The sequence below is a fragment of the Pinus tabuliformis genome, chromosome 3_2, assembly GCF_031772625.1.
Source record: "Pinus tabuliformis cultivar Carrire ecotype Pingquan chromosome 3_2, CPIR1, whole genome shotgun sequence".
Classification (NCBI taxonomy): domain Eukaryota; kingdom Viridiplantae; phylum Streptophyta; class Pinopsida; order Pinales; family Pinaceae; genus Pinus; species Pinus tabuliformis.
Window position 1 is genome coordinate 266,032,676 of NC_142302.1, and position 27,845 is coordinate 266,060,520.

The 27,845-nt window shown below is 43.1% G+C and overlaps 1 protein-coding gene across 1 annotated transcript; it reads right to left on the minus strand.

The window, feature by feature from the left end:
• Positions 1 to 591: 591 nt before the first annotated feature.
• Positions 592 to 6,125, minus strand: LOC149180680 (uncharacterized). Its single transcript, XM_089413956.1, has 2 exons — positions 4,856 to 6,125; positions 592 to 4,502 (listed from the first exon to the last, which is right to left on the minus strand). The coding sequence occupies exons 1-2, from the start codon at positions 6,123 to 6,125 to the stop codon at positions 592 to 594; spliced, it is 5,181 nt and encodes a 1,726-aa protein (XP_089270082.1).
• Between the last annotated feature and the right edge of the window lie 21,720 nt (positions 6,126 to 27,845).

Here is a 27,845-nt window from a genome sequence, read left to right on the forward strand (position 1 = left end):
CAACCTGTTTACATTTCTTTCATTTCCTATTTCCCGCCTAAGGGGATTCTGCGTGCCTGGGTAATGCCTGAACCTATCTGAGCTGCGCATTTCCGTCATACAGACTATATTTGCCATGGTTTTAGCTGGTAATCGCTGAAGATTCTTGGACATTGGATTGCTGACTGTTGAAGACCCTTAATTTCAGCCTCTGACCATTGTTATCCGTTGTGGAGCCCTGCAGCCGAATACAGTGGCGCAAGAGCTATCCGATTTTCAAGATCCTCCATCCGATCCCTTTCAGAGTGCAGGTCCTCATAGCGGAAGTCGAAGGAGTCCATCTGAGTATCAAGGAGAGGAGCGTTTTCCGCCTTCAATGTCGAAAGAATGGTCTCCTCTGTACAGATCTTAATCGTTTGCAAGCCTCCCTTTTGAACTATCTGCGCCTTCCCTGTGTGTTGAATTTGGATTGGGAAGAATTCCCCAGAATTACCTGTACTCATTTTGCTGTGGCCTGTTACAGCTGTTGTATTGAAGATATCAGACTTATTCTCTCGAGCATGCTCAGAATGATTCCATTTTTCCTGCTTGCTGTTCTGATCTACCCTTGAGCTAAGGTATGAAATTTGAGGAAGCGCTGTTGCCATTATAGATAAGAGTTCCCGGAGCTAATAGGCATCCTTTGTTTGCCATTTCGTCTGCCTCCTTGTTCAAACTTCTGAGAATATGAAATATTTTGAAAGAGTTGAAATCTTGCAGAATTAGCTTTAATCTTCTGAGGGACTTGTTGAGGATTGCCCTATTGAACTGGTCATCTGAGTTGATCTTGCTGATGAGGATTTCAGAGTCTCCGAATACTTGGCATTCTTTGATGCCTTCATCCCGAGCTATTTGGCAGGCTTTTGTGAGGGCAAGAAGCTCTGCCTGATTGTTGGTGGAGATGCCTAGCCCCCAACAGAAGTGAACCTTCCTGAGATTTTCTGCGAAGTAAATAACTCCTCCAGCTCCCGCAATCCCCGGATTTCCTTTACAGGCACCGTCAAAGAAGATTGAAGTTGTGTTTTGATTCTTCCACCAGATTTGAAAGACCTCTTCAGATTCTCTGATTTTCCAAGGAGGAGAAGGGAGGGGAGGGGGAGGGGCGCGGATTTTACTAGAGGGGTTGGGGCTATGGAGGTTCAGCCAAGCCTTTTCAGAGGGGAGAAGGGAGGAGTCAAAGATTAGAGGATGCTGGAGGACAGATTCAATAAGAAGACCTTTGGCAATTGAGGCGGTTTTGGCAGGAGAGCGAGAGGAATTATTGAAAATTAAGTCATTCCGGGCAAGCCAGATTTCCCAGCAAACAAATTTGGGGATGGAAAGCCATGTGTGAAACCACAAGGATTTCTTTGGGATGGATTGGGGGTAATATTGAAGCCATACAGAAAAAAGATCGGCGATGGAGCTGTGCTGGGGCGGGGAGACGGGCAGTCCGAGAAGAGTTAGTGCCCATACTTCTCTGGCAAAAACGCAGTCAATAAACAGATGGGGAGCTGTTTCTCCTGAGTTTTTACACATTGCACATCTGTGAGGCCCAACAAAGTTTCTCTTTGACAAGTTGTCCCCTGTGAGCTGTTTATTCAGCATGAGGGTCCAGAAGAAGAAATTAACTTTGGGAAGTCCCTTGGCATCCCATACCTGTTTCCAGAACGATGGCGTTCTCAAACTATCTTTTTTGGTCTGTAAGGCAGAGTAACCCAAAGATGGCGTGTAGAACCCTGTTTCGCCCCACCCCCATTTGTCTGCGATATTGCGGTGGACCGGCGCTGCATTTAAGAGCAGAGTTTTGAGGATTTCGATTTGATGTTGCAGCTGCTCTGGCACTGGAGGGATCGCCCAATCGACCCAATTTCCTCTGCTGTCCCACTCAGAGATATCGCTCAGCTTTCTTATTCCTGCCTCGTAGAGCCAATTTCTGATGTCCCGGATTTCTGCGTGGAAGCTGAGAGGAGGGCTGTTCATGATGCGGTCTTTCCAGAGAAGAGTCTTCTCCCCATTACCTGGGATGCGGTAAAGATGTTTACTAAAGCTGCTTATGCTTTTCCTACAGAGGTTCCAGGTATATGTACCTGTTGTTGTGTTATTTGCTGACAGGTGCCTGAGGGAGATCCCCTGCGCATATTTGGCGGTAAATGTTTCGCTGATCTGATGTGTAGGATTTGAATATATTTTCCACAGGAGCTTGCATCCAAGTGACAGGTTCGAAAGGGCAGGATCTCTGATCTGCAGCCCGCCTTCCAGAAGTGGCCGCTTGACTAGCTCCCAATTTGCCAAATGGATTTTATTTTGGTTGCCTCTGCCTCCTTTCCAGAGAAAGTCTCTTAGAAGACAAGAGATCTGCTCCATGATGTGTTTCGGGGCCAGCAGAAAGGAGGCTTGATAAATGGGAAGTGCTGATAAGACGGATTTAAGAAGGATAGTTTTCCCTCCCTTGGTGAGCCAATAGCCTCCCCAGGAGGTGATCTTGTCTTTGATTTTGCTGATGACACCCTGCCACAGAGATCTGTTATTGGCTCCAGATGTGAGGGGCAAGCCTAAATATTTGATGCTGTCCCATTGGGCAAAGCACTCAAATCCTAGGATCTGGCCTATATTATTGAGGTTTTGCTGGCTCACGTTCCATCCGAAAATCGAGCTCTTTCTGTCATTTATCACAGCTCCTGAAGCTCTACAATAACTTTTTAAAACAGCATCAAATTTGACTGCTATTCTAGTAGAGGCTCCTCCTAGAAGAATAGAGTCATCTGCAAAGAGAGCGTGATTTATTGGGTTTAGAGCATTTGCGATTCGGATTCCAGGGAGATCACCTGTATTCATTTCCGCAGCCAGCTTCCTGCTAAGAGAATCGGCCATAAGGATGTACAAGAAAGGTGAGAGGGGACAGCCTTGCCTTAATCCGCGGTGTGCTTGAAAGAATGATGCTGGGCGACCATTGACCATGGGGGCAATCCATGGGCATGAGATGCATGCTTTGATGAGATTGATGAACTGAGGAGGGAAGCCAAAGGATCGTAGAACTTGGAGAAGGAAGGAATGGTTGACTCTGTCAAATGCATTCGCCATATCAAGCTTGATCAGCATCCCCTTCTCTTTCCTCTGTTTGCTGGAGTGGATAGCTTCCTGCACTTGGATGATATTATCCAAGATGTGTCTGCCTTTGACGAACCCCCCTTGGGCTTTGGATATTAGTTTGTCAAGAAGGGGTTTAATTCTATTTGCCATAATTTTTGATAGAATTTTATAGGAGGCGTTGCATAGGGAGATGGGCCTGAACCTGCCGAATGTTTCCGGATTGGCCTCTTTTGGTATTAATGCAAGAAAGGTGGAGTTGATGCCTCCCCCAATCTTGGCTTTCCCAAAAAAACCGTGTATCATTTTCAGCAAGTTTGTTTTGATGATGTCCCAGCAGATTTTGAAGAAGTGTATTGTGAATCCGTCTGGCCCGGGGGCCTTATCTGAATCCATTGCCCAGATAACCTTGATGATTTCTTCTTCAGACACTGGTTTCAATAAAGCCCGATTGTCCTCATGGGTGATGAGGCGAGGAATGTGAGAGAGAAGTTCTTCGGTGTCTTCTTTGCATCCTTCATGCCTTGTGCCATATAGTTCTTTGAAGTGATTTTCAGCTGCAATTTTTATTTGATCAAATTTATTACAGATCTGCCCTTCATCATTTTTAATCTCTGTGATATGATTCCGAGATAGGCGGGCTTTGTATTGTCGGTGAAAAAAAGAAGTATTTCGGTCTCCTGCCTTTAACCAGAGGCTGCGAGATTTAAGTCTCCAGTGCTCTTCTTCCTTTCTGATCGATTGATGGATGTTTCTTTGAAAGGCTGCTTCTTTATTTAAAATTTCCGGGGTGATGTGGATCCCTTCCATACCTATTTGCAAGGTGTCCAGCTGCTGAACATCAATTTTTCTCTGATGGGTGATGGGGTTGTGAAGGTTCCTTAACCACCCCTTTAAAGCTTGTTTGGTAGCTTTTATTTTTTGCTCCCACACGAAACTTGGGGATCCGTTGATGGGGATATCCCAAGCTGATCGGATTATGTCCATGAACCCTTCTTTTTCGATCCATAGTGGATTAAATTTAAAGGGAATGGGCCCAAGATCTTCTTCGGGGGCCAAAAGGAGTTGAATTGGCTTGTGATCCGAGGAGAGCTTGGGGAGAATTTTTGTTGATATGAGGAGGTTTTCCATCAGCAGGGAGCTTTGAATTAGAAATCTGTCCAGCCGGGCAGCGATGTGGTCAGGCCCAGTTCTGTTATTTGTCCAAGTATATTTGCCTCTCACCGGGGCAAAATCTAAAAGATCCCACTGCTGCATTATTTCCTCTACCAAAGGGAGAGTCTGATCTCTGTTGCTGTTGCCCCCCCTTTTTTCTTTTGGCTTCATGACTATGTTAAGATCTCCTCCCAGAACAATGTTATTTAGGGAGTGATGATCTAAAAAGGCCGAGAGAGTATTCCAACAGTCTCTTTTTTCTGCATAGTTAACAGGAACATATAAATTGAATAAGGCAATAGTTAACTTACTTTCTAGATGCTTGAGCTCCGTGAAGATCCAATGTTGGGTCTCATGGGAGTTAGCCAGGTGGAACTGATCTTCCGACCAGAGAGTTGCAACGCCACCCGAGGTTCCCCTTGAGCTGACTGCTATGCCTTCGTTCTTCTTCCATTTGGATTTGCTGATATCCTTGAGGGTTTGACCATCGATTTTGGTCTCTTGGAGCAGGAGGATGTCTGAGGGTTCTATTTTCATTAGATCTTTGACGGCATCAATTTTTGGTTGGGACCCCAGGCCTCTACAATTCCAAGAGACTATTCTCATTATTTACCTGGTGAGGGGTTTGGGATTCCTCCCTTGGTGGATCTTCCTCTGGTATTTCTTCCTATTGTCATCTCTATTGTGGATTGGCTGCCTTGCATTTTGAGTCGCTCTGCTTCCTCCTCCCTGACTGCTTTGTGGGTCTTCCTGCCTGCTTTCTTCGAGGGTCTCTCATAAGACTCTTCCTCTGATGAGTCTGAAGGTTCTGGCAATTTTTTCTTCTTTGTTATATCTGCATATGAAAGCCTGGAGGGGCTTCCCTGAGGAGAGCCAAGCGATGCTTCTCCACCTCGCTCTTTATTTGCCTGTGGTTCTTCAGCCTGTGCTGGTATGATCAGTTCCGTTTCTGGGGGTTCTGATGGAGAGGCTTCTTCAGAAGGTGGGATCTCATCTGCTTTCTGTTGGGTTTCATTTTCTTTGCTGGGTTTTCCTTGATTATTCCCCTTCGTGGCTCCTTTCCCTGTTGCTTTTGCGTTGCCCGTTTTCTGGATTGTAGTCCATTGGTCTCCCTTGGGGGGATGGCTCTGTTCTTCCGTTTTTTTCTTGCAGTGTTTTGCGAAGTGACCATAGCCGTGACAGTGTCTGCATTTGAAGGGGATCTGTTCATAATCCAGCTCCTGGATATGGGACCATCCTGCCACTGTGAGTTTTATTGCTTCAGGTAGTCCTTCTTCCAGATCTACTTCCACGCATATTCTGGCGCAGGAGTATTGGTCTTTCCTCGCGGCCTGATCAATGTATTTGCCCAGAGAGTTGCCGATGATTTGGAGAGATTTCTGGCTCCAGCAGTGTAGGGGAAGATGGGGGAGCCGCACCCACACTGGGACCGCAGAAGGGACATCCTGGGTCGGATCGAAATCTGGAGACCATTTATTTAGGTATAGTCCCTGTGGCCCCATGAAATATGGCCCATTCCTGAAGATGAGGCTCCGATCTTCTGCTGATTCAAAGACAAATACAAAAAAGCCTTTGCCTACGAAGTAAGATTTAATTCCTTCCTTGATCAGAGGGGTCCAGTTTCTCTTGATCCAGTCTTCTACAGATTTGGGCGATGGCCAGAGCCCAGTGAACTGTCCTATGAGTCCTCTATCTGCTAGATTCAAAGCCGAGCGGCAGGTTTCCTCCTCAGGGAGAGCCACCGTGGGAATGCAATCTTTTTTCTTAACAAATTTCTGTTGTTGAGCAGAGGGAGGCCGTTTATTGCATGCTTCGATTATTCTCTGAAATTCTATAACTTCTGGAGGGAGGGGGGGAGGATCCGCCTCCCCATCACCGGGCATGGCTGCCAAGGCCGCAGCTGCAAAAGATCGCTGCACCAGACAGGGACTGCGCAGGGGCTAGGTCTCGCTGTAGGCTACGCGGGTCCGATCCGAGCTTATCGGAGCTCAGAGCCAGCGTTCTCCAAGATTAGTTTTCCATAAGTCTACTTAATTCTAAACAAAATAAAGTACCTTGATGTTAGTGACATAACCTCACTCATGATTTTAGCCTCTAAGATCTCTTTTAGATTGCATATTTGGTCTTCAACAGATAATTAGATATTCCAACTCAGGAATTCGCTGGCATAAGAAGTGACAGTTTTGAGTTGGATTTTTTGGGTAAATGAAAGCGAATTTGGAAAATCTGAGACATGAGTTTTTTTCAGAACGGACCAAATCAGTTTTCTAGGGAGCAGTTTTCAGAAATTCGGTTTGTGTTTGGAGAAAATGAAGGTTCTTCAAAGGACATATTTGCAGATTTGTAATAACCAAATCCGACTTGTTCTAGCTGAATCATGATGGACAGATCTCTCAGATCTCATCTTGAATATTGAGATCAGTTTGTTGCAAGTTTCCTTTGGATGTTTGTATATTAAAAGACACAATTTAGAGAGAGGGGCGAGCTAGCTGATGTAAGAATTGAGTCTTGTAACAGTGGAACTCTTGTTAATGAAATTTCCAAACTTCCAATATTTTTCTCAATATGTGAGTTGAGCACAACCCTGACCAAGGAGTTGGGCCCACTCTTTTGATCAGGTGCTATGTGTGTGTACTTTTTATGCATATCGTTTTACTTGTTGTATTTTCTTTATTGCTATTACAGATTTCCATAGTTTGTTGTGAATGCTTTTCTTTCTGCAATTTAGTTTTCATTAATGTTACAATGATGCTTTAATTCCTTAGTCACGAACCCTTGGTCAATGTAAGATTGTAACCTTGCTCTTGCATATACCTTGCATGTTACCTTGAAAAGTGTACGCACCCAGATTGATGAATTAATGTAGGAAATAGGATTGAATAATTTGTTCATACTTGGACACCAACAAAACTCATCAAGAGAATTCGACCTCACAAATTCACTATATAAAGGCAACAAATCGAGCTCATTTGGAGCACATACACAAGAAGTTTGATCTATAGTTTCTAGTGAGAAAAAAGGGTGCAAAATTAAAGGACGAGGAAGATAACCATAGTGAAGGAGAAGGAGGTATTTTACAAGTAAAGGAAGTCAAATATTTTTCTCTCTACTCTGATACGTGCAAAATTCTAAAGTTGATGGAGAGGTCAAAATTTCTAATTGTTATCAGGGGCCAAAATTATGGAAGTTGGTGGCCGAAGTTCTGGATTGTTGGTGGGCTATAGCTGCTAGAGAAGAAGAGAATATTGAATTTTGATAAATCGTATTGGAATCCTGACTTGGTGGACGAGGAAGGTATTTTGGTGAGTTCTACGGTGTTGGTCTATCTCAATTTTGTTAGTGGAAGAGTTTGACTAGGTTTTCCCCTAGAGAGGTGTTTTATCTCTAGCTTAGTGCCTACATCTGGTGTCATTGATCTTCATGTTTTGATTTGATGATTGCTTGTTTAAACAAAGATAAAAGAATTACATAAAGAGAACATAATAAAACAACAAGAATATCACAAGTAATTATCAACATAAGAGAATATTTCTGCCTTTCTAATTTTCTAACATGGTCTTGTCAAGGCTTCCCTAAGGCTTGGTGAATTAGGGTTTATGAACAAAACCCTTGTAATAGTTATAATAATATCCTAGGAAGGAAAGCCTAGGTGTCTATTCCTCTGTATGATCAAAGCCCTAGCCAGGTCAAAATTGCTATTTAATTTTGGAATTTGATGTTTGTATCTAGGGTTTACATCATAGAAAGAAATTTGATATAAGGAAATAAAATGAAACCCTGGATATGAAATGATGGTAAACTAACTAAATTGTTTTAGTTTTGAAATCTAGGGTTTGTAAAAAAACCCTAGTAGATATTGATATTCTAGGGCATGATAATGAAACCCTAGGAGTGTATTTTTTTTCTTCGATCATTAATATGATTTAGTTTTGATGATAAATTCTAGTGTTTGCAACAAACCCTAGTAGACTTTGACATGTATTTATAAGTCCATATTGTTGAAACCTTAGATGTATATTACTATGATTGGATTGATATCTTGATTGAATTGCTGATATCTAAAGCTTTATGTCTCAGAAATAGAGTCTAGGGTTTGTGACAAAACCCTAAGAAGTTTTTGAAGTCTAGAATAAAAAAAGAAGTATCCCTTGTTGATTATGAACCTAACTCGGTTTAGGTATTTGATGTCTAAAGCTTGAATGTTTTGATTCTTCCATTGTAATGACATGATTTTGATATAGTTAACTTCACACTTCTATATATTTGTATTTGGTTTGAACTTTCTATTAAATCTTTGCATGTAAGTAATCTTCAAGATGCTGAAGATGTTGATCATGATAAAGGAAACTAAAAGAATGGTGATGATAAAGATAACCTTGATGCCATGAGAAAGTATGAAGCCTTGAAAGGTTTAAGCTTCTACGATGTTATAAAAGAAGCCATCGATCTCCCTAAGCCAAGAGGGAGCTTGGATAGAAGAAAAGGTGCATCTCCCTAGTTGAGAGGAAGGACATATTACGACAGTCATAATGAATACCTTGAAGAAATAATGAAACCGAGGAATGAATGAAAGAACTACAATTGGATTTGCAAGCAAAAGATTTGAGAAGTACTAAGGGTGTATTTGGTGCTACTGAAGAAGTGAAAGAAGAAATGCTTCCAAAAAGTTGTACTTGGATAGCTTGATGATGATATAAGTAACATCTAAATGATTGAGGACCTTGAAGATTTATGATTACATGTATATATATTTGAAGGTTTATCACTGATTGGCATTGTGATTGTGCAGGATCTGTTCGTAAAAAGGTTAAACGTTTGAAGCATTCTTGGTTTGGTGGATATATATCTGATTAGGAGAGATAAAGCATCTTGTGGAAACAAGATGCTTGGGAGGACATCTGGCCAACCTATGTGTTGATGTCTGGATTCTGAAGTAGAGAGGGTGGCATTGGTCATGGACCTGTGACCTTGGATACACTCCTAGATCCTTGGGTTGGTGTTAGAGCTTGAAAACTTGATTGTACCTAGAGTGGCTAAATCTTGAGTACACCTTAGTCCCACTTGAATAAATTACCTTGGTCGGGTATATAATCTGTAGCACTGAGTGTGCTAGCGATATTCATAGTTCATATAATTTTTATATCTTCCACATGTAATTATGAATACCTGCCTAGTTAAGAGGGAGTGTTGAAGAATGTAACTAGTGTCAGTCTTGATAATTATATTTTATGAAAAGAAAGAAAAACAAATTTATTGTAAAAGAAATTGACTTATTAAAGCATGGGTTTCACGCTTAGGTCAATGATTTTTAGGTCAAAGCCTCCATTGAAGGCTTGTAGTTTTTGTCGCGAGTCAATAGAATCATTTTTAGACCCTTCTTGGGATTTTGTATCATACAAATATGTTTTTAGTCAAAAAGTCATTTGTCATGTCCGCACCAAGTCGACCCTAACCTCATGAAGTCGACCCAGATTAAGGCTATTCGACCCAACATAAAGGCTATATAAAGGCAACTTAATTCATTTGAAATACACACTTAATAAGTTCCATCTACAAGAGAAAGAGGCAGAAAAGAAGAGTGAAGTTTCCGGAGAAGGAAGAAAGAATCTGGGAAGACAAAGAATGAATTTTTTTGGGCATGTCTATCTCACATGTGTGAAGTTGTTGGGGCCGAAATTTTTGAATATACTAGAAGTCCAAAATTCTAAAGCGGGGGCTAAAAACCTGTAGCTAGGGGATCAAAATTGTGGTTTGAAGCTACCACTAAGAAGTTGACACTTGGATACTTTGACAAGGATCATCTATTAGAAGGAAGGGTTGACATGGTGATTGGAGGAGGTATTTGTCTAGTCTTGGATTGTCTCATCTTGATTTGAATCTAGTAGTGGAAGAGTTGGACTAGGTTTTCCCCTTGGAGGGGTTTTTCCCTAGCTGAGTTCCTACATCTTGTGTCCCTTGTTGTGATCTTCATTTTTTGGCATTTTTCTTGATGAATGGAACATAGTAAATTGAAAGAAGAACCGATAAGAAGAAAAGAGCAATCACAATAAAATGTCAAAGTCTAAGAGAAATATACCTAAATATTATAATACATATGATTCTTATCAATAATATTCTAATCATATGATTCAATATATAAAGGAAACAACTTCACCTCATTTGGAACACACTCACACAAGTTCGATATGCAGTAGCTAGAAGCAGAAAAAGGGTGCAAAATTTAAGGAAGAAGGAGGAAAACCTAGTGAAAAAGAAGGAAGTATTTGTGAAGCAAAAGAAGTAATGTTTTTCTCTCTGTTTGTCTCATACATGAGAAGAAGTTGAAGCTACAGAAGGGCCAAAATTGTAGAATTGAAGCTGGGCCGAAATTTTGGAGTTTTGCTAGGCTGTAGCTGCTGGACAAGAAGATACTACTGAAGTTTTCTAAATCATATTGAAAGGATGACTTGGTTGAGGAGGAAGGTATTTTGGTCAGGTCTAAGGTCTTTTTCTATCTCAATTTGATTAATGGAAGAGTTTGACTTGGTTTTCCCTTAGAGAGGGGTTTTAGCCCTGTCATAGTGTTAAAGATTTCATTATATTTCATCCTGATTTCATTATCAATATAAGAGAATCTTTCTACATTTATGAAGTTTTTCTTTCCTCCTTCACCTTAGCTATGATACCCCAACAATTTTTATCAAGTAAACACAAATCATCAAGATGACATATAATGAAATCTTTAGCACTTTGCCAGCACTAAAACCCTTCTTTATGGGAAAACTTAGTTAAACGATCCCACTAATCAAATTGAGATAGAACAAGACCTTTGACCTGGAAAAAATACCTTCCTCGTCCATCAAGTGAGACTTCCAATATGATTTAGAAAACTTCAGTAGTATTTTCTTGTCCAACAAATACAACCCAACAACACTCCAAAATTTTGACCTAGTTACTCTAGAATTTTGGCACAAGTTCAGTGATGCAATTTTGTCCCTTTTGTAGCTTCATATTCTTCGCACGTGTGAGACAAAGGGAAAGAAAAAATATAACTTCTTTTGCTTGACAAAGACTTCCTTGTTCTTCACTAGGTTTTCCTCCTTCCTCCTTAGATTTCACACCCTTTTTCTGTTTCCAACTATTGCAGATCGAACTTGTGTGAGTGTGTTCCAAATGAGGTCAAGTTGTTGCCTTTATATAGTGAATTTGTGAGGTTGAATTCCCTTGACGAGGCCAACTTGTCCTTATTTGAGGCCGACTTGGTGGAGGAGGGCTATAAGACCTAATTTACATAAAAGAAAATCTCTTTCTTGACCAGTAAAGCCCAAGAAAGGCTTGTTACATAATGAAAAGGACAAGGATTCTTAACACAAACCTTAGAGGCTTGCAATGGAGGCTTTGACCTATTAACCATTGACCCAAGCATGCAACCCATGATTTAATAAGTTAATTTATTTTTCTTTCTTTTGACAAATACATTATATCATGACTTAAAATATAATTATGAAGACTGACACTAGTCACATTTTTTAACACTCCCACTTAACTAGGGAGGTATTCATAATTACATATACAAAGGTACATGGAAGATCTCAAAATGATATACTCTATGAAGAGTCGCAACACATGCAATCCTATAGATTAGAGACTTGATCAGGGTACTCTAATCAGGTGGGACTAAGGTGTACTAAAGCTTTAGCCTCTCTAGGTACCATCTGGATTTTAAGCTTTAACACCAACTATTACAAGACATTTTGTCACATCTGTTCCAAAGGCCTGGAAAATGGTTCAATCAACATCCTTGAACACTTTTTCATAATCCATTTGAAAATCCCTAAGCATCATCTCTCCAAAAAGTATGAGTTTATGGGTCAACCAGTTCAAAAACACTATTTTTAGCCCCAACACACCTTGCATACTTGTCCACCTACAATGGTTGCAAGTTGCATAATTGAGCACCTACACTGATCAACACAAGTTTCTTTACTCTGCAAAAGCGATGTTTCTAGAATTTCAGGAAAATTAAAAAGTATTTTTGGATCTTCTCCTTCCCGAGAAGCTTCTAAGGTGGTTTTAACCATTTACCATGGATAGAGATCTTAAGTTCATATCTAATCCTAATCTAGTGGTATTATATCTTACCCTTAGAGATTATCTTTCCTCATATGTGGATCTCAAGCCTATATTGGTAAATCCTAAACTACCACTTTCACCCTATAAATAGAGTTTGGGTTGGATTTTAGATATTACTGGGTTGGATTTTGGAGATTACTAGTGTCCTCATGTTGGTGTTTTGAGCTTAAGGAATCCATCCATTTATGCATTAGGGTTGAGTGTGAGTGTTTTCTTTGTGGAAAGGAAGGATACGAAAATTGGGGAGACATCTACAAATTCAACTTATATATATGGTTGTAACTCTCTCCTTTATTTATTAATACAAAAAGCACTATATTTTCCTATACTTGTGTCATGTTGATGCTTATGTATTTCAATTCCATTTTGACTCATTGATTAGAGACATTGAATTATGCTATGTGGATATCATAGTTCTCTTTATTGTTTTAGTTATTTTTGTATGCTCCATTTATAGCACGTGGAGCTAGAGTTAGATATTGCAAGAAAAGAGAAGAGGAGGAATTACTACAGATTCCAGGTAGGTCCCTTTTTTTTATTCTAATCTCTCTAAGGAAAACACTGACCTTTTTCCCCTCTAATGTTCTATATCAGACCGTTATATCTAAGGAGTTCATTTTTGTCCACATAAGGGAATTTTCCATATAAAAAATTGGTGACCATACTGGGGATTGAGATTTCCATTAATGGTTTCCTTGGCCTAAACATTTTTCACCTTTGAAAGTGACCTTGATTGACTTATTAAGACAATAAATGAACTTAAGAAAACACATTTTTGAACTTGGTAAGGCTTTTTTGTGTCGCGTTCTGAGAAAATTAGCCCCAACACACTCTTTGTTTTGAGACAGAGTGACCAACAAAGTCTCTCCTCTCTAGAAATGCGATGGTTCGCACTGGTGTCCATTCTGCACTTGTGATGGTCATGTAGGATGCAAAAAATTGCATTTATTTACCTTTCTCTCAATTATGCTTTGATACATAAGGTTTTCTTTAGTATCTAGATTGGTTTGTGTATCTATAAATCCATCTTTATGTTTACATTTGGATTTGTTTGCCTTTGATGAGATTTTTTTTTCATTTTTCTTTCTTCTCGTCATTAGGATTTGTGAACACTTGAGCTTGATTGTTGATTTTATTAAAGAATTTTCATATTACAGTTGCAGTATGTGTGAGTTATTTTGGTCAATGATCTAGCTTCATTTTCATTTTCATTGCAGTTGAAATTGAAAGGAAAATAAACGAAAAAAATTTAGTTTCTTAACAATTTTTTGAGAGTTAATCGCCTTTGAGTATTAGTGTTAATCACCTTTGAGTGTCATCTCTTTTGATCTTTGGAATTTTCACCCAATTTCAGTTTGAGTCCTCTGTTAATGAAATCTCAGATTACATTTTATTTCATTGGAATTTCCTTTACTTACACTTGATTGGTTCTTTCATTGCATTAGTGAAGGAAGGTACTACTTTCATAAGTAGTCTTGTTATATTGTTCTTTCACTAATTTGGAATAATCTTGTTTTTGTTTTGAATAATTCTCTTGCATAGATTACATTTGCATAGTTAGAATTCTCATTTTCACAAGAAAGGAAATTGTGCGTAGACTACATTTACATATTTTGCAGGGAATTATGCATAGATTACATGTCATGGTTTAGCCTCATTTAAGGATTTGAATTGAATTGGAATATTACATTGAAATATCTGCTAAGGAATCTCTTGTTTGATGCATCTTTGATTGCTGCATCATTGCTTCTTCCTTCCTTCTTGTAGATAGATCTTCATCGAAATGAAAGAGTTATTTTCATCATTCTAGTTGCATCATAGGAATTTCAGTTGAATTCGTACTCTGAGCCTTGAAACTAAAACATAATTGAAGATGAAATTTTAAAATTTACTCAATCAATCTAAGGAGAATTTGGAATATTATTGGCACCCATAGAGGTCTAGGCTAGAGACGTGTTCTAATGTCTTCAAATGTAGGAACTGTCGTTACTTGTATACATTACATTCCGGGGGTAGTTGATATTTCATGTACATAAGTATTGTAGAAAATCTGTAGATTCACAAGCTCATGCAATGTACTAAAGAACAAGAAAAGAATCTACTTCTACTTTCAACCCGTGGAAGCCAATAGATTGATGAAAACAATATGAACAAGAAGAAGATAAATTAATGGAACATAACACAATATGTATATGGGGAAATCCATTGTTCAAAACCTCGCTATCTGTATTGCATATATAAGAAATATGAGTGAAGATACAAATATTATTCTCACTAGAACAATTCCACACAAGTATGCTCAACTCTATAAGCTCAAAAGCAAGCTCTTGGCCAACACTTAGCCAATTCATCTTCCCTCCATGTTAGAAAATTATATATCACAGAGCAATGGAGCACATAAAATATATTGCAGAATAATAAACACATAAAACACATAAAACAAGAGAGACATAGATATACATGGTTCACCCAATTTGGGCTACATCCACAGAGAAAAAACCAGTCCTTCCTTTTATATTATCCAACAAAATGAAGAGATGCAACCTATAGTAGATCCGCTGTAATTCCCTCTTCGCTCTCACACAATCTCCTTGTTGTGGAGGTAAATCCTCTATGCGGACAGAGACGATCCCTACTAGCCCAGACCGGGTCTAGCAACAATCAAACAATGCTATCACGCAAGTTCCTAATTGCAAATAAAAGTGGATGACGAGAACCTACTTCAATTCCAACGCTAATATTCGTAGAAGAGACATCGCCCTCATTCCTTTGCCTCGGCCGGTCACGATCCTCACGATCTCCGTGATTGGACACCTGCACATGCAAAGAACAACACAAATACAAGCATAAAATCCAATAGATGCAACTATATATCAGTCAGAAAAGATATAACTCAACATCAATCATGAGACAATGAGAGTGGAACCATAATGATAGTCATCTATTATTGATAAATAACAAAGAAGAATACAACCATTGTTCTGACGTCAAATCCTCCTTTGGCTGGGTAGCCAGCTACACAAGTCTTGCAAAGCTTCTTGGGATGGGAACAAGCCTCTCTCTCTTGGGTGACAAGAATCTCCTCACTTAGATTTGGCCTTATGGGTGCAAAGAAGGCTCTTGCAGCTTCAAACTCTTGAACTCCTGGTATTCTCTATCACTATGCTGGAACTACTAGCTTGCTCAAGGCATGGAGACAAGCTTTTATAGATAGAGAGGAAAGAGATAGGATCAACCACATTATTCATGGGATTGGGATTTATCACTTAGAAACTTCCATGAAAGGTGGCAAACCACTTCCCTTCTATGGAGATTCGAAGCCAAACCATCCTAGCTCAACATAGGTTCAGTTGGTGAATGGTTTAAGGAGAACCTTCAGAATCTTATTCGTTGAAAAATTTACTCAATTCGGTTGCACGAGTGCGACTCTGAGACAGAGCGCCAATAGCGCGCCCTCTTTAGAGGATTTCCCTCATTGGCGCGGGTAGTACACTGTGGACCCGTGCTAATGCAAAAAGAGCTGTTTTCATGGGTATTCTGCAGGAGATGTCTTCAGGGAATATGAAGCTCATACTTAGAGGAATATGATGCAAGTGATTTCAGGTCATGTCACTTCTCACAGGTCCCGGAATGATTCCTCCAATGTGCGGGTGAGGGGTAACAGGGACGGTGACAAACGGTGACAAATTGCTGTGTAACAGAAGCCCCCTAAAGCATGAGGCCCGAGGGAGAGAGAGGGGTGAAATGATTTACAAGAACATGCGTGACTGAAAACACGACCACCGGAGAACCTGCGTAAAGAAGTACAACTGATATCTCAAGTACATGATATAAGTGGTATGGGCGCAGCCATCCATAATAGAGTACATAACAATCCAGATCCAAGGTATGGGCGCAGCCATCTAGAGAGGATCGATAAAGAGACTCAGGCATGGTCACAACCATCCAGTGAATGAGTCATGGAATGATCATAATAAGCCACAAATCGCAGCCTGGATTCCAACAAACAAAATCCAGGGTCTTGCGTGCCATCTCGACCCGAACAGAGTACAAGTTCAAGCATGTGAATACATAAGTTGAAGTCGAACATGCATGAACATCGTCTGATTACCAGTTAATGATGAAAACTGTTAACAGACGCGAGAGGTACCACCAATAATGACAATGGCCCTCAAGGTACTATAGGTACAATCTACAGCGTGAGAATCAATGAGCTGACATCGAACACCCGTAGAATCATTCGATCGGAGGCCAATGATGAAAACCTCTCGTCGAACACGAAGAACCTGCCATTGAGGCATGCAGGCTCCAAGGCACCAGAAGGGAGTCTCTAGATCAGCTTCCTGGATAATGAGCTGAAGTCGATAGGAAGTGACCTTGATCAAAGGTGGGCCATAATGTTTCCCACATCATTGACACGAGACAGAGGAAAGATGTTGTGGTGAATCAGAATTATGTGAGGTATCAGAGGGAGGTTGTAATTCTGCAGAGGTCAACTTCTCTTGAACATATCGGTGGCACGACAATGGACTTGGCAGTATTTGACATCAAATGAGAAGAGGTCATGGTGACAAGGCAATGAGCAGATGAGAGGTCAAACAGGGTAACCCAAACCCACGGAGGCTAGTGTAAAAACAAGATGAGATGTCCCCACCCAGACACAAATGCAGACTAGTGCCATGTTCAAGAGCGACATACTGTTGACACGACAATTATTATGGGCCCATTTTCCCCACCATTTCTGGCGAGTACCCCGGTTATTTTTAACAAGCTTGACAGGGATAACATATGCTTGTAAGGTGTCATTATGACAGAATCCGATGTCATTAAGTTTTAACGAGCCTGACAAAGGAAGAACTCGGCGTCTTTTCCTGTTTAGAGAGTCTGAAAAGACAGCAGAAAAGAAAACTCCAGGTGGGTCCTTTTTCATAAAGTTGTGTCTCTCGAGCCCGAAAAAGTATAAAACAATGCTCGAAAGAACCGCCCGATCATTACGATCGAGGAGTAATTTTCATGAGTAGTGATTTCGACCTAAAAAAGTAAAAAAGCGATCGAAGCCACGTCGCTTCATAACCATTAACGAACCTGAAACGACAAGGGTCCGACGATCTTCTCATTTTTTACACGGTCGGAAAAGAGTTTAAAGACGACCGCCTCTTATTTATGTTTAATGAGTCAAGAGGGGTAACTCGGCAATCTTTTCATGTTTAGCGAGTCAGAAAAGAGCTGAAAGATGACTCCACAGTGACTTTTTCGTGTATTTACCGAGTCCGAAAAAGTATAAAATACAACTCGTTTCACCATCGAAGTTGCTTAAAAGACCTGTTGCTGCACAAGAAGTAAGTGTAAAACCCATTCTCGACCAAAAATATATTAAAATATTCAAAAAATAAGTCAAAAAGTCTATAAATATGGTGAAAATGTAAAAAATAGAATCACTTTTACTTTTTACCTCTTGAATAGTAGGAGTCCATTTGGGGAGCAAACTTCGGACGGTGATTTCAACCAATCTGTGCAACCATTTGGGATTTCGTCGGTTCCAGGTAAGAGGCGCTTTCCTTAGCTCCATTTCTGTACCTTTTTTATGCATTTTGTTCTCTGATTAAGCCTCTGCAAGGAGGAATTTAAAATTTAGGGCCGCGCCCCATTGGTGTGGGTATCCGGCACGGATCCGCGCCAATGGGGTTATTTGCCCAAAGGTGCCGCGCCATTGGCGCGATTGTTTTAGAAACAGTCGCGCCAACCGCGCGACCTAATTTTTACATGGAATTTCACCATTATTTTTAAAATTTGTCCAGTTTGTAAGCTTACCAGAGTTCTAATAATGATTTATTCGTCCTTGTGGGTGCAGGAAACAAGAAAAAATGGTGGTGGAATGGAAAGAACGGGAACATGATGCCGTAGATGCCTTGGCCATAGAGGATGAGGGATGCATGAATGCTTTGAGGGACTGTGGCCTCAAGAAATTCTTCCTCACATCTTACCTGCGAGCTCAGCCCGAGTTATTGCAGTTCATAGTTGATGCTTGGGATGCTGATGACCAAGTATTTCGCTTACGGGACCAAACCTTAGAGTTGGACATGTTTGATGTGTATTTCATTACCGGGTTATCACGGAGAGGGGCGAACCCTATTTTGATCGGAAGCAACCTTCCGGAGAGAAGATAGGTGAAGTGAAGGCCCGAGTGTGTCCAGAGGCACGATTTGGGAGAAACAGTGCTAAGGTGGAAATTGCCACCATCCAACACTTGGTTCTTAAGGTGATACTGTTCACCATCACGCGTGCAGCTGGGGTACAGGTGCCCCATGAGGCTAGCAAGAATCATCTGTTACTAGCGACAGAATGCCTTAGCCCCACCATCTTTGACTGGGCTACAGCGGTGACTACCAACATCAAAAGACAACTTACAAAGTGTAAGCGCGGAGGAGTGAAACAGTTTGGGTATGGCTCAATTGTGGTGTCATTCTTCTTGGAACGACTACCCCTCTTTCAGATTTAGGGAGCTGTAGTGGCTGATCCATCGCCACGAGAGCCTAGGATGACCCACTGGGCAACATTGATGCCCAGAGGGGGAGGGGGCCAGCAGATGTCTTGGCGGCCCGAGTTATTCATATGGCTCTATCGCCAGCTGATCGTAGTAGAGGATTGGCCATACGCGGGGACCAATTTCATGGGGGACCCAGACCTCCCACTGCCAGAGGGAGAGGAATGGGACGAGGAGATAGGTATGATCTCGTCATTTTTCGATGTTTTATGTATTTTCATTTTTTTGTTAATACATGCATATTCTAATGACAGTCGTATGTATATGCAGATGTAGGCCCAGAGCGACCAGCCGGTTTATCTCCTATAGCGCGGAGAGGCCAACCCGTAGCTGACCCTCAGGCAGGGGGTGCCGTGGGGGAAGAGCTAGTGCGGAATCTCGAGGGACTCACCCAAGGGATTCCGGGTTATGCTAGATTGGCAGACGTGCCCTTTGCATACCAGAGGCACACAGTGGGGGTGCCGACTCGCATCCATCGTCTGTTGAGACGCTTGGTGCGCGTGGTGACGTGCTATCATGAGCACCACCACGGCTAGACTTCTAGGCTTCTTTCATGCATTTTTTTGAGGGACATGTCGTCCCAGAATGTATCAGGATGAACATGTATTATTTTTTGGACTATGTAACGCACGCGGTGCAAACATTATGACACACATATATATACATATTCCTATGGTTTATTTATTGTGCTTTTATGTGCTTGCTTGTATAATGTTTTGATTATAAATTACGCAAATGTCTATCTAATACATGATTAGCCAATGCATCAGATAATGTGTTTAATCGTCGTGGAATATGTTGATATGTGATAAAGTCAAAATTCCTTTCTAACAATTTAACGCGTAAGTACAACCTTAAAATATGACGGTCTCTGACGGAATATCGCCCATTGAGCTGATGGACGACGAGTTGAGAGTCTAGGTTAACAACCAATGTACGAATACCGAGATTAATTGCCTCGGCTAATAATTCAATAACAGCACTATATTCAGCAACATTGTTTGTAGTACAGCCTAAACACACACCTTGAAGATCTATCAACTCACGGTGAGGATCGTAGATCACCCACGCCGCAGAGGACAAATTGAGAGTGCTGCGGCAGGCACCATTAGCAAAACCAACATAAGGTGCACTTGACATTGCACAAGAAGCAAAAACACAATGAGGGGCAATCATGCCTTCACACCAAGCCAAAAACATGAAAACACACACACACACACACGCATGTACAAATCGAAGTGCATGAATCATGCATAGTACTTTTTCAAGTACAGTCCATTGCGGGGCTTATCAAGAGGATTACCTTCGTAGTCGACTAGCTCATATGCCCCTTTCTGCAAAACTCTCTTTACAATATAAGGGCCTAGCCACATGGGCTTGAGTTTGCCTGCCCCCAGCTTGTCATTTGCTTGGTCGTATAGCAGGACTAGATCTACCTCAACAAAGGAACGAGGATGGATGGTGTTGTCGAAGTGAGTTTTAACTCTCTTCTTTTGAGCTTCGATGGCTAGAGAGGCTAGGCGACGGGTCTCATCCAACCGTTCTAGATAAAGAAGCCGTTCCTCCACCGGAGTGGTGTTGGGAAGAAACTCGACGGCTATTTTTAACGAAGGAATTTCACATTCGATAGGAAGGGTAGCCTCCAGTCCGTAAACTAGTTGGAATGGAGTGAAACCGGTGGCATCCTTCGCAGAGGTCCGGTAGGCCCACAAGGCGGGAAACAACATCAGATGCCAATTAGACTTATGCATGTCAACAGTACGTTGAAGCATCGTGACCAAAATCTTGTTAACGGCTTCAACTTGTCCGTTGGACTGAGGATAGTACGGGGTCGAACTATCATGCCGTAAGCCTAGTTGGGTTGTCAGTTCGGTCATCATGTGATTACGGAAATGCTTTCCGTGATCCGTGACGATGGCCTGCGGAACTCCGAACCGCGTAATAACATGATTGAACAAAAACTGTGCCGCTGTGTGACCATCTTCAGTTAATGTGGGCATCGCCTCAGCCCATTTTGTAAAGTAATCGATGACAACGATAATAAACCCATGCCCCCCAGCCGAGCGAGGCTTACAGGTTGTATAATCAATGCCCCATTTTGCAAAAGGGCCAACGGTCACTATAGGGTGCAGCGGAGCTGGTGGCACACGCATCTTCCGCTGGTATATCTGGCACGCATGACACGAACGGACGACAAGAATGCAATCCTTAAAAATGGAGGGCCAGAAATAGCCAGCGCGAAGGATTTTTTGAGCTGTGGCATATTCGGACATGTGACCACCACAGGCGCCGGAGTGGCAGTCATTCAGGACTCGCTCAGCTTCCTCGAGGGTTAGACATCGGCGAAGGATGGAGTCAATGCCGAGACGGTACAGGGTGTCCCCAATGATACGATAGGGTTGAGATTGATGATGAATCCGCCGCCGAGCATCTTTGGACACAGCGGGGCGGAAAGAGGATTTCTGCAAATAGACAATAATATCCCCGTACCAGGGATCGAGGGTGCTGATCAGAAAAAGATTTTCGTCCGGGATATGATCCTCTGAAAGAGGAGGTGCAGAAAGAGATGGCAAAGAACAAAGTAACTCAGCAAAGACCAGGGACTTTTTAGACTTGGCAGCAGTAAATTCCAAGTCAAACTCTTGGAGGATGACGATCCACTTTTAGTATTTGCCCCCAGCAACTGACGTGACAAAATGTACGTCATCGGGTTGCAGTCAGAAATCACGGTCGTGGTGCGCAACAAGATATAATGCCGAAAGCGTTGGACGGCACAAACGACGGCCAATGCCAACTTCTTGACGTAAGCGTAGCGAGTTTCCGTATCCAGGAGGTTGCAGCTGAGGTAATATATAACGTGTTCATTGCCATCATCGTCGTCTTGCACGAGAACCATGCCGATAGTGGTGTCGGCGGCAGCCAGATACAAAGTATAGTCACAGTGATAATTCAGAGGTCTCAATAATGGAGCAGAAACAAGGAGACCCTTGAGACGCTCGAAAGACTCCTGAGTGATAGCATCCCAATGAAAGGGCGTGTCTCGCTTCAATAACCGTGTAAAACCTTTAGCCACCTCAGCATAATTCGGAATGAATCGTCTTAGGAAATTTGCTTTGCCCTGCAAGCTCTGCAACTGCTGCAAAGAAGCAGGGGGAGGAAGATTCAGAATAGCCTCGACTTTGAGGGGATCCAGACGGATGCCCTCTCGGGAGACGATAAACCCGAGTAGTCGGCCTGATTCAACACAGAAGACACATTTATGAGGATTAAGCCTGATATGGTAGTGTCGACAGCGGAGAAAGATTTCACGAAGATGGAAAGGATGGTCCTGCCGTTTGACTGAATGAGCTGGAAGATCATCTAGATACGGCTGTACAATGTGACAAATGTCATGAAAAGCATAGGACATTGCATGCTGGAAGGTAGCACTGGCATTCTTCAGACCGAAAGGGAGCTTCTTGTAGGCAAAAGTGCCCCAAGGACAGATAAAGGCCGTCTTATGCTGATCAGCGGGCGCGATATTGATCTGGTTATACCCAGAAAAACCGTCCATAAACGAGTAGATTTCGCTTCCTGCACACTCATCAATGAGCTGATCGATGAAGGGTGTGGGGAAGTTATCCTTAGGAAAGGCACGGTTGATATCACAATAATCAACACAGACTCGAATGGTGCCTTGCTTTTTGTTCACAGGGACTATATTAGAAACCCAATCCGTAAGTGGAATGGGTAAATGAAACCAACCTTGAGAAGCTTTTCGACTTCTGCTTTAATGGCTGCAACCTTTCGGGGGTGCACGGGGCGTAGGCGTTGACGAACGGGCTTAGCACCCGGATACGTAGGTATCTCATGCACCACTATGCTAGGGTCAATGCCGGGCATCTCTTCGTAGGACCAAGCGAAGACATCACGAAATTCGCAAAAAAGATCGGTGTAGAGTTGAACTTCCTCTGGAGTGAAAGTGACTCCAATGTGAATGTGCTCGACAATCCCTGGTTTCACAAAGATGTCGATGGGTTGGGTCTGGTAATGTTTCCCATATTGCCTTCAGAAGACACTTGATAAATCTGAATAGGTGTTTGAAGGGGTTGAAATGGGATACGAGAAGCAAACCGTTCAAGACAGGCGATCATTTCCTGATGGGCAGGGAGGAACGAGGAATGGTGGTGATAATCAGACCAAGGAGGTTCCTCAAGAGACATGGTCTCTATAATGGCTTCATCAGAAGGAAATATTTCCTTTAATGGATCCGACGTAGCCTCATCTCCAAGCCAAGGGGAATGAACATACGAGTCAGGAACACCACCCGAAGGAGCAGGTTCAGGAGGGGGAGCCGATGCAGCAACGATTTCGACGTAGTTGAGCTCGGCGGGACTCAACGGCATCATATCGCCCCAGGATTCTATCTGATCGGCGGGAGGAAGGACCCACGGATCAGAGCGCACGGAAATCATGTTAATAGGAGCGAGATTAGGAGGTGGGAGGGGAAAGACACCCATCAGAGCGGGATCTTTGAAGAGTCCGGCTCCCACGCTCTCACACGATTTAGAGGTATGCTCCACGAAAGGCACGTTGCATTCGGAAGAGGAGGCGAAGAAGGAGAGCTGGTCCACAGTGACAATATTCCCTTGATGGGGGAAACGAATGACACGGAAAAGAGAGGAGGCCACGACTTGCATGGCGTATATCCAACTACGTCCAAGGAGGAGGTTGTAGGTAAGATTAGCATCGACAACTTCGACCTCCACTTCTACCGTTTTCCCTTCCAAAGAGATGGGCAACCATTGGAGGATACCATAAGGACGAGACTCTCTTCCATCAAAGGCTTCTAATGTGGTTGGAGACTGGCTCAATGTCGGAGAACCAATAACTTTCCAACAGGCAACAAACATGATGCAAGTTGAGGCATCTTCATCAATGACTGTACGATGAATCGTTTTAGTATTGATAATGACCTGTATGAGGAAAGCGACTTGGTGAGGTAGTCTCGGTGTATGGCCCTCGAGGTCAAAAGAGATCAGATCCGAGTCAGCCGGGTCTATGCCACCGATGGCCGATAGCAAGGACTTCCTCTGGGAGGGGCAACTCTGGAGTACTTCTAGAGTGGACATAGAAGATGGGGCCTGAGCTAAGTTTTCAACAATGCTGTAGTGCTGGGCGGCACGAGCATTAGGGTTGTAAGAAGACTTCCGGAGTACACCTTTTGGAGGGGGTCGGATAGTTGTCTCAGCGCTAGGTCTCTCGATGTGGAGTGGACCAGAACTCGATGGAGGAGCGCTGGAGGGGACCTCAGGCTCTTTCCCGGCATGAGATGGATATTCTTTTGCTCGAGTAGTGACATGGACGGGAATCGTCTCAGCCATAAATACTTGAGAGCCAAATGAAGAAGAGGGTTGTGATGGATCTGCCACCATTTGAGTTTGCTGTGAAGTGAAAGGTTCTTTAAGCATAGTAGGGGTCCCAGGAGCACCTTTCAACAATCGACTAACCTCAGACTGCCTAGGGCAGTCTTTAGTGTAGTGATCCTTGTCACAGATAAGACAAGGATACTTAGGTTTACGTTTGGCTCCTTCCTCGAGTGGAGGTTTAGGGGAGTCCTGTCTGGGCTGTTCAGATTTATTCTTGGCTTTCCCTTTCTTTTTCCCTTTCGAGGATTTATCCGCCGTGGTGGACTGGACGGTGTTAACCTCGGAGGTATTTCCAGAATTAGATTTACCCTGAGAAGTGTTTTCGCTAGAAGCATTTGATTTTTTCTTCCCAGGGTTCGCGGATGATTTCTTTGAAGATGCGTTTACAGAGCCAATAACACCGTCAACAAATGGTTTTGGTGGAGCTTTGGATGTTCCAGGTCTCAGGGCGTCTGGAAAATAATCATATAGAGTACCTGACTAAGAATAAACCAAGTCAAGGTACTGAGCACGCGCGATAGCTTGCTCTTCAGTTACACAAGCTCCCATGGCTATGTCCCACGCGATCGCAGGGACGAAGGAGGTTGTGAACCAATCGGTTAGGAGCTGATCAGGAATCCAAAATTTGATCAAGCGACGACGTCGTCTCCATTCATGTATATGATCGGATATATGCGTGGCCGTGTCCTGTTTGAGAGACGTAAGGAGATGTGTCCCTGTCTCATACAGAATGGGTAACTGAAAATGAGTTAGGAAAGCCATAGCCAACGAGTTGAAATCTTGAAATGTTCCGCGATTCAACTCAATATACCACTTAGCGGCCGAGCCGGTGAGAGTCCTTTGGAAGAGGCGAAGTCGGATGGAATCATCAAGCCACGAGTTGGATGAACACCAAAGGTGATAGGTCATGACGTGGGCTTGAGGGTCCTCGCCAGCTTTGCAATCAAATTTTGGGCAATCACTGGGTATCTTAGTCGGAACTGGTGGCCAATATGGATTATGAAGAATGGGATCATTTGTCAACTTGGACACATATGGCAGTTCCAATGTCACTAAGAAAGGTAACTGAGGGTTAAAGGACATTTGTGGCCGTGGAAGAGAGGTAGTACCAGGTTTCCAACCAGGTGGTGGCTGCCCCCATGGATTTTGTCCGGATGGGCCTGGCCCATAAGGGTTCTGCCCATAAGGATTTTGCCCATAGGGGTTCTGTCCATAAGGATTCTATCCATAAGCAGACAACTGACCCTGGAACTGCCCCCCAACACCCCATGGATTAGCAACTTGACCTGCAGGTGCAACATACTGTTGCTGATAATTATGATAAGGGGTGACCTGCATTTGTTGATAATTTTGATAAGGGGTAAACTGAGTTTGCCCCTGGGGTTGCTGGTAACCATACGGTTGCTGAGCTCCATACTGAGCCTGGTAAGAAGGCTGCACTTGGTAAGAAGGTTGGGATTGTAGTCCACCTTGCATCTGATAACCAATTTGAGTTTGGGGCCCAGAAGGATGTCCTTGAATAGGTTGAGCTTGGACCATCTGGTCGGAAGGTTATCCTGGTTGGGTTTGGGACGGACTCGTTTGCCCAGAAGGATGTGCTTGCTGGGTACCAGGTTGTCCTTGTGCAACCAAGGGTTGTCCTTGCGGAACAGATGGTTGAGCGGGCTGGACGGCCGGTTGACCTTGAGGTTGGCCAGCTTGTCCAGAATAATGACTAGGCTGGGCAGTGGGTTGGCCCTGCTGTACGGAAGGCTGACCCGCTTGCCCAGAAGGATGACTAGGTTGGGCGGTGGGTTGGCCCTACTGTACGTAAGGCTTCCCCCCTTGCCCAGAAGGATACCCTTGTTGGATACCAGGTTGTCCTTGTTGGATGTAAGGTTGTCCTGCTTGTCCAGAGGGATAACCTTGCTGGATACCAGGTTGTCCTTGTTGGATGTAAGGTTGTCCTGGTTGTCCAGATGGGTAACCTTGCTGGGTACCAGGTTGCCCCGGATAACCAGAAGGTTGATTCAGATAAGTAAAATATGGACCACCAGCGGCCGAAGGTTGTCCCTGATAGGGTTGTCCTTGTGGGCCCCCAGGTTGTCCTGGGTAAGACTGGCCGTAATATTGCTGCCCTTGGGGGGTTTGCATATAAGACGGCTGGCCTTGGTTAGGCGGTCCCTGAAGCTGTGCAGGCATTGCTTGGCCCCCATGGAAAGTGGTGGCGTTCCAAGCAACGGATAATGGTACCGAGACCTCAACAATAGGTTGAGTAGGCAAGGGTCCGGAACGATAAAGGAACTGACCAGTAGAATCGTAATAATAGAATGGACCTTGCGCGTTCGGATCCTGAACAGCTTGCCCATACTGATCATACGACCCCCCTCCTGGAACGGGAGCAGAAGAGGGTGATGCACTTTGTGCAGGGTGGACAACTTTGGGTGTGTGTGCCGGCTGGCCACTACTCACTTGACCATGAGGGGGACCAGCACCAGTATTCAAAGCTGAAGATGCTGTAACGACACTAACAACCGGAGTTGAATGTGCTACACAAACAGTTGGATTTGTCAGAACTGAAGTGATAGGTGTAGGTGTGGACTTGTGAAACAAAAGATCCCGTGGTGGGAGTGATGTGGGGGTCCCACCTACTCGAAGCAGGGGTCCTGGCACTTACCCTATCCCTCAATGACTGGTAGCGTGGGGGGAGCGGAGAAGTAGCTGGAATGGGAGTGTCGATATTCGACAAAACAGGTGTCTCACTCACTCTAGGAGATGTCTCATCCATGTGAGAGGTAGACATTGGAGACGAAACACCGGGGGGGGGGGGGGGGGTAAAAGGAATATCGTCCTCTTCAGGCTCCCAGATGGGGTTCCAATGAATTTCGTAATCCTTGTCGTTCGGGGCACGAGAGTTGATCGGTTGGATACTCGGGATAACAGGAAGAGTATCACTCACAACCGGTACCTCAGGAGCAATGGAAGACGGAGACCCTTGATCACTTGGAACGGGAGTGGACGGTTCAACTAGGATGACAAACTTCAAACAAAACTGAAGGGAATCTAACGATAAAGGACCCTACTCAAACTAACAGACACAAGATCTAACCAGGTAATGTTAATCACGACCAAATAAATTTTAAGACGCAAGGACATAACTTGACCTTTTCATGTTTTAAGAGTTGAGAAAAGGACAAAAAGGTGACTCTAGTCGCCTTCGAATGTTTTGTGAGCCCGAAGTGACAAACTGCTCAAGTGAGCCTTTTCTTTTAAGGAGTCCGAAAAGGATCAAAAGTGACTACTCTGGAGAGACTAGGCAAAGGGTTTACCAAACAAATCCGTAAAACTGCATATACACCTTGGCAGTCATATGAAAACCAAGGACTTCCCGTACGACAGTCAATCTTCCCAAATGCTGTGTTCGGTGCGTTACGGCTTGTAAGGCGGCAGACACGGCTTCCTGTGGATAAAGGATGATAACCTAGTGTGGTCTCCCCTATATACGCGATGGTACGTGGGAGCTCAAGTCCGTGCTAGACCACTATCGAGTCACAAGAGGA

What these genes read in the sequence shown, in the direction of transcription:
- LOC149180680 (XM_089413956.1), bottom strand. Translation starts at nt 6,125, where the DNA reads ATGCCCGGTGATGGGGAGGCGGATCCTCCCCCCCTCCCTCCAGAAGTT. An exon ending in AATCCCAAACCCCTCACCAG is followed by an intron (nt 4,503 to 4,855) that starts GTAAATAATGAG and finishes TTAACTATGCAG; the next exon opens with AAAAAAGAGACTGTTGGAAT.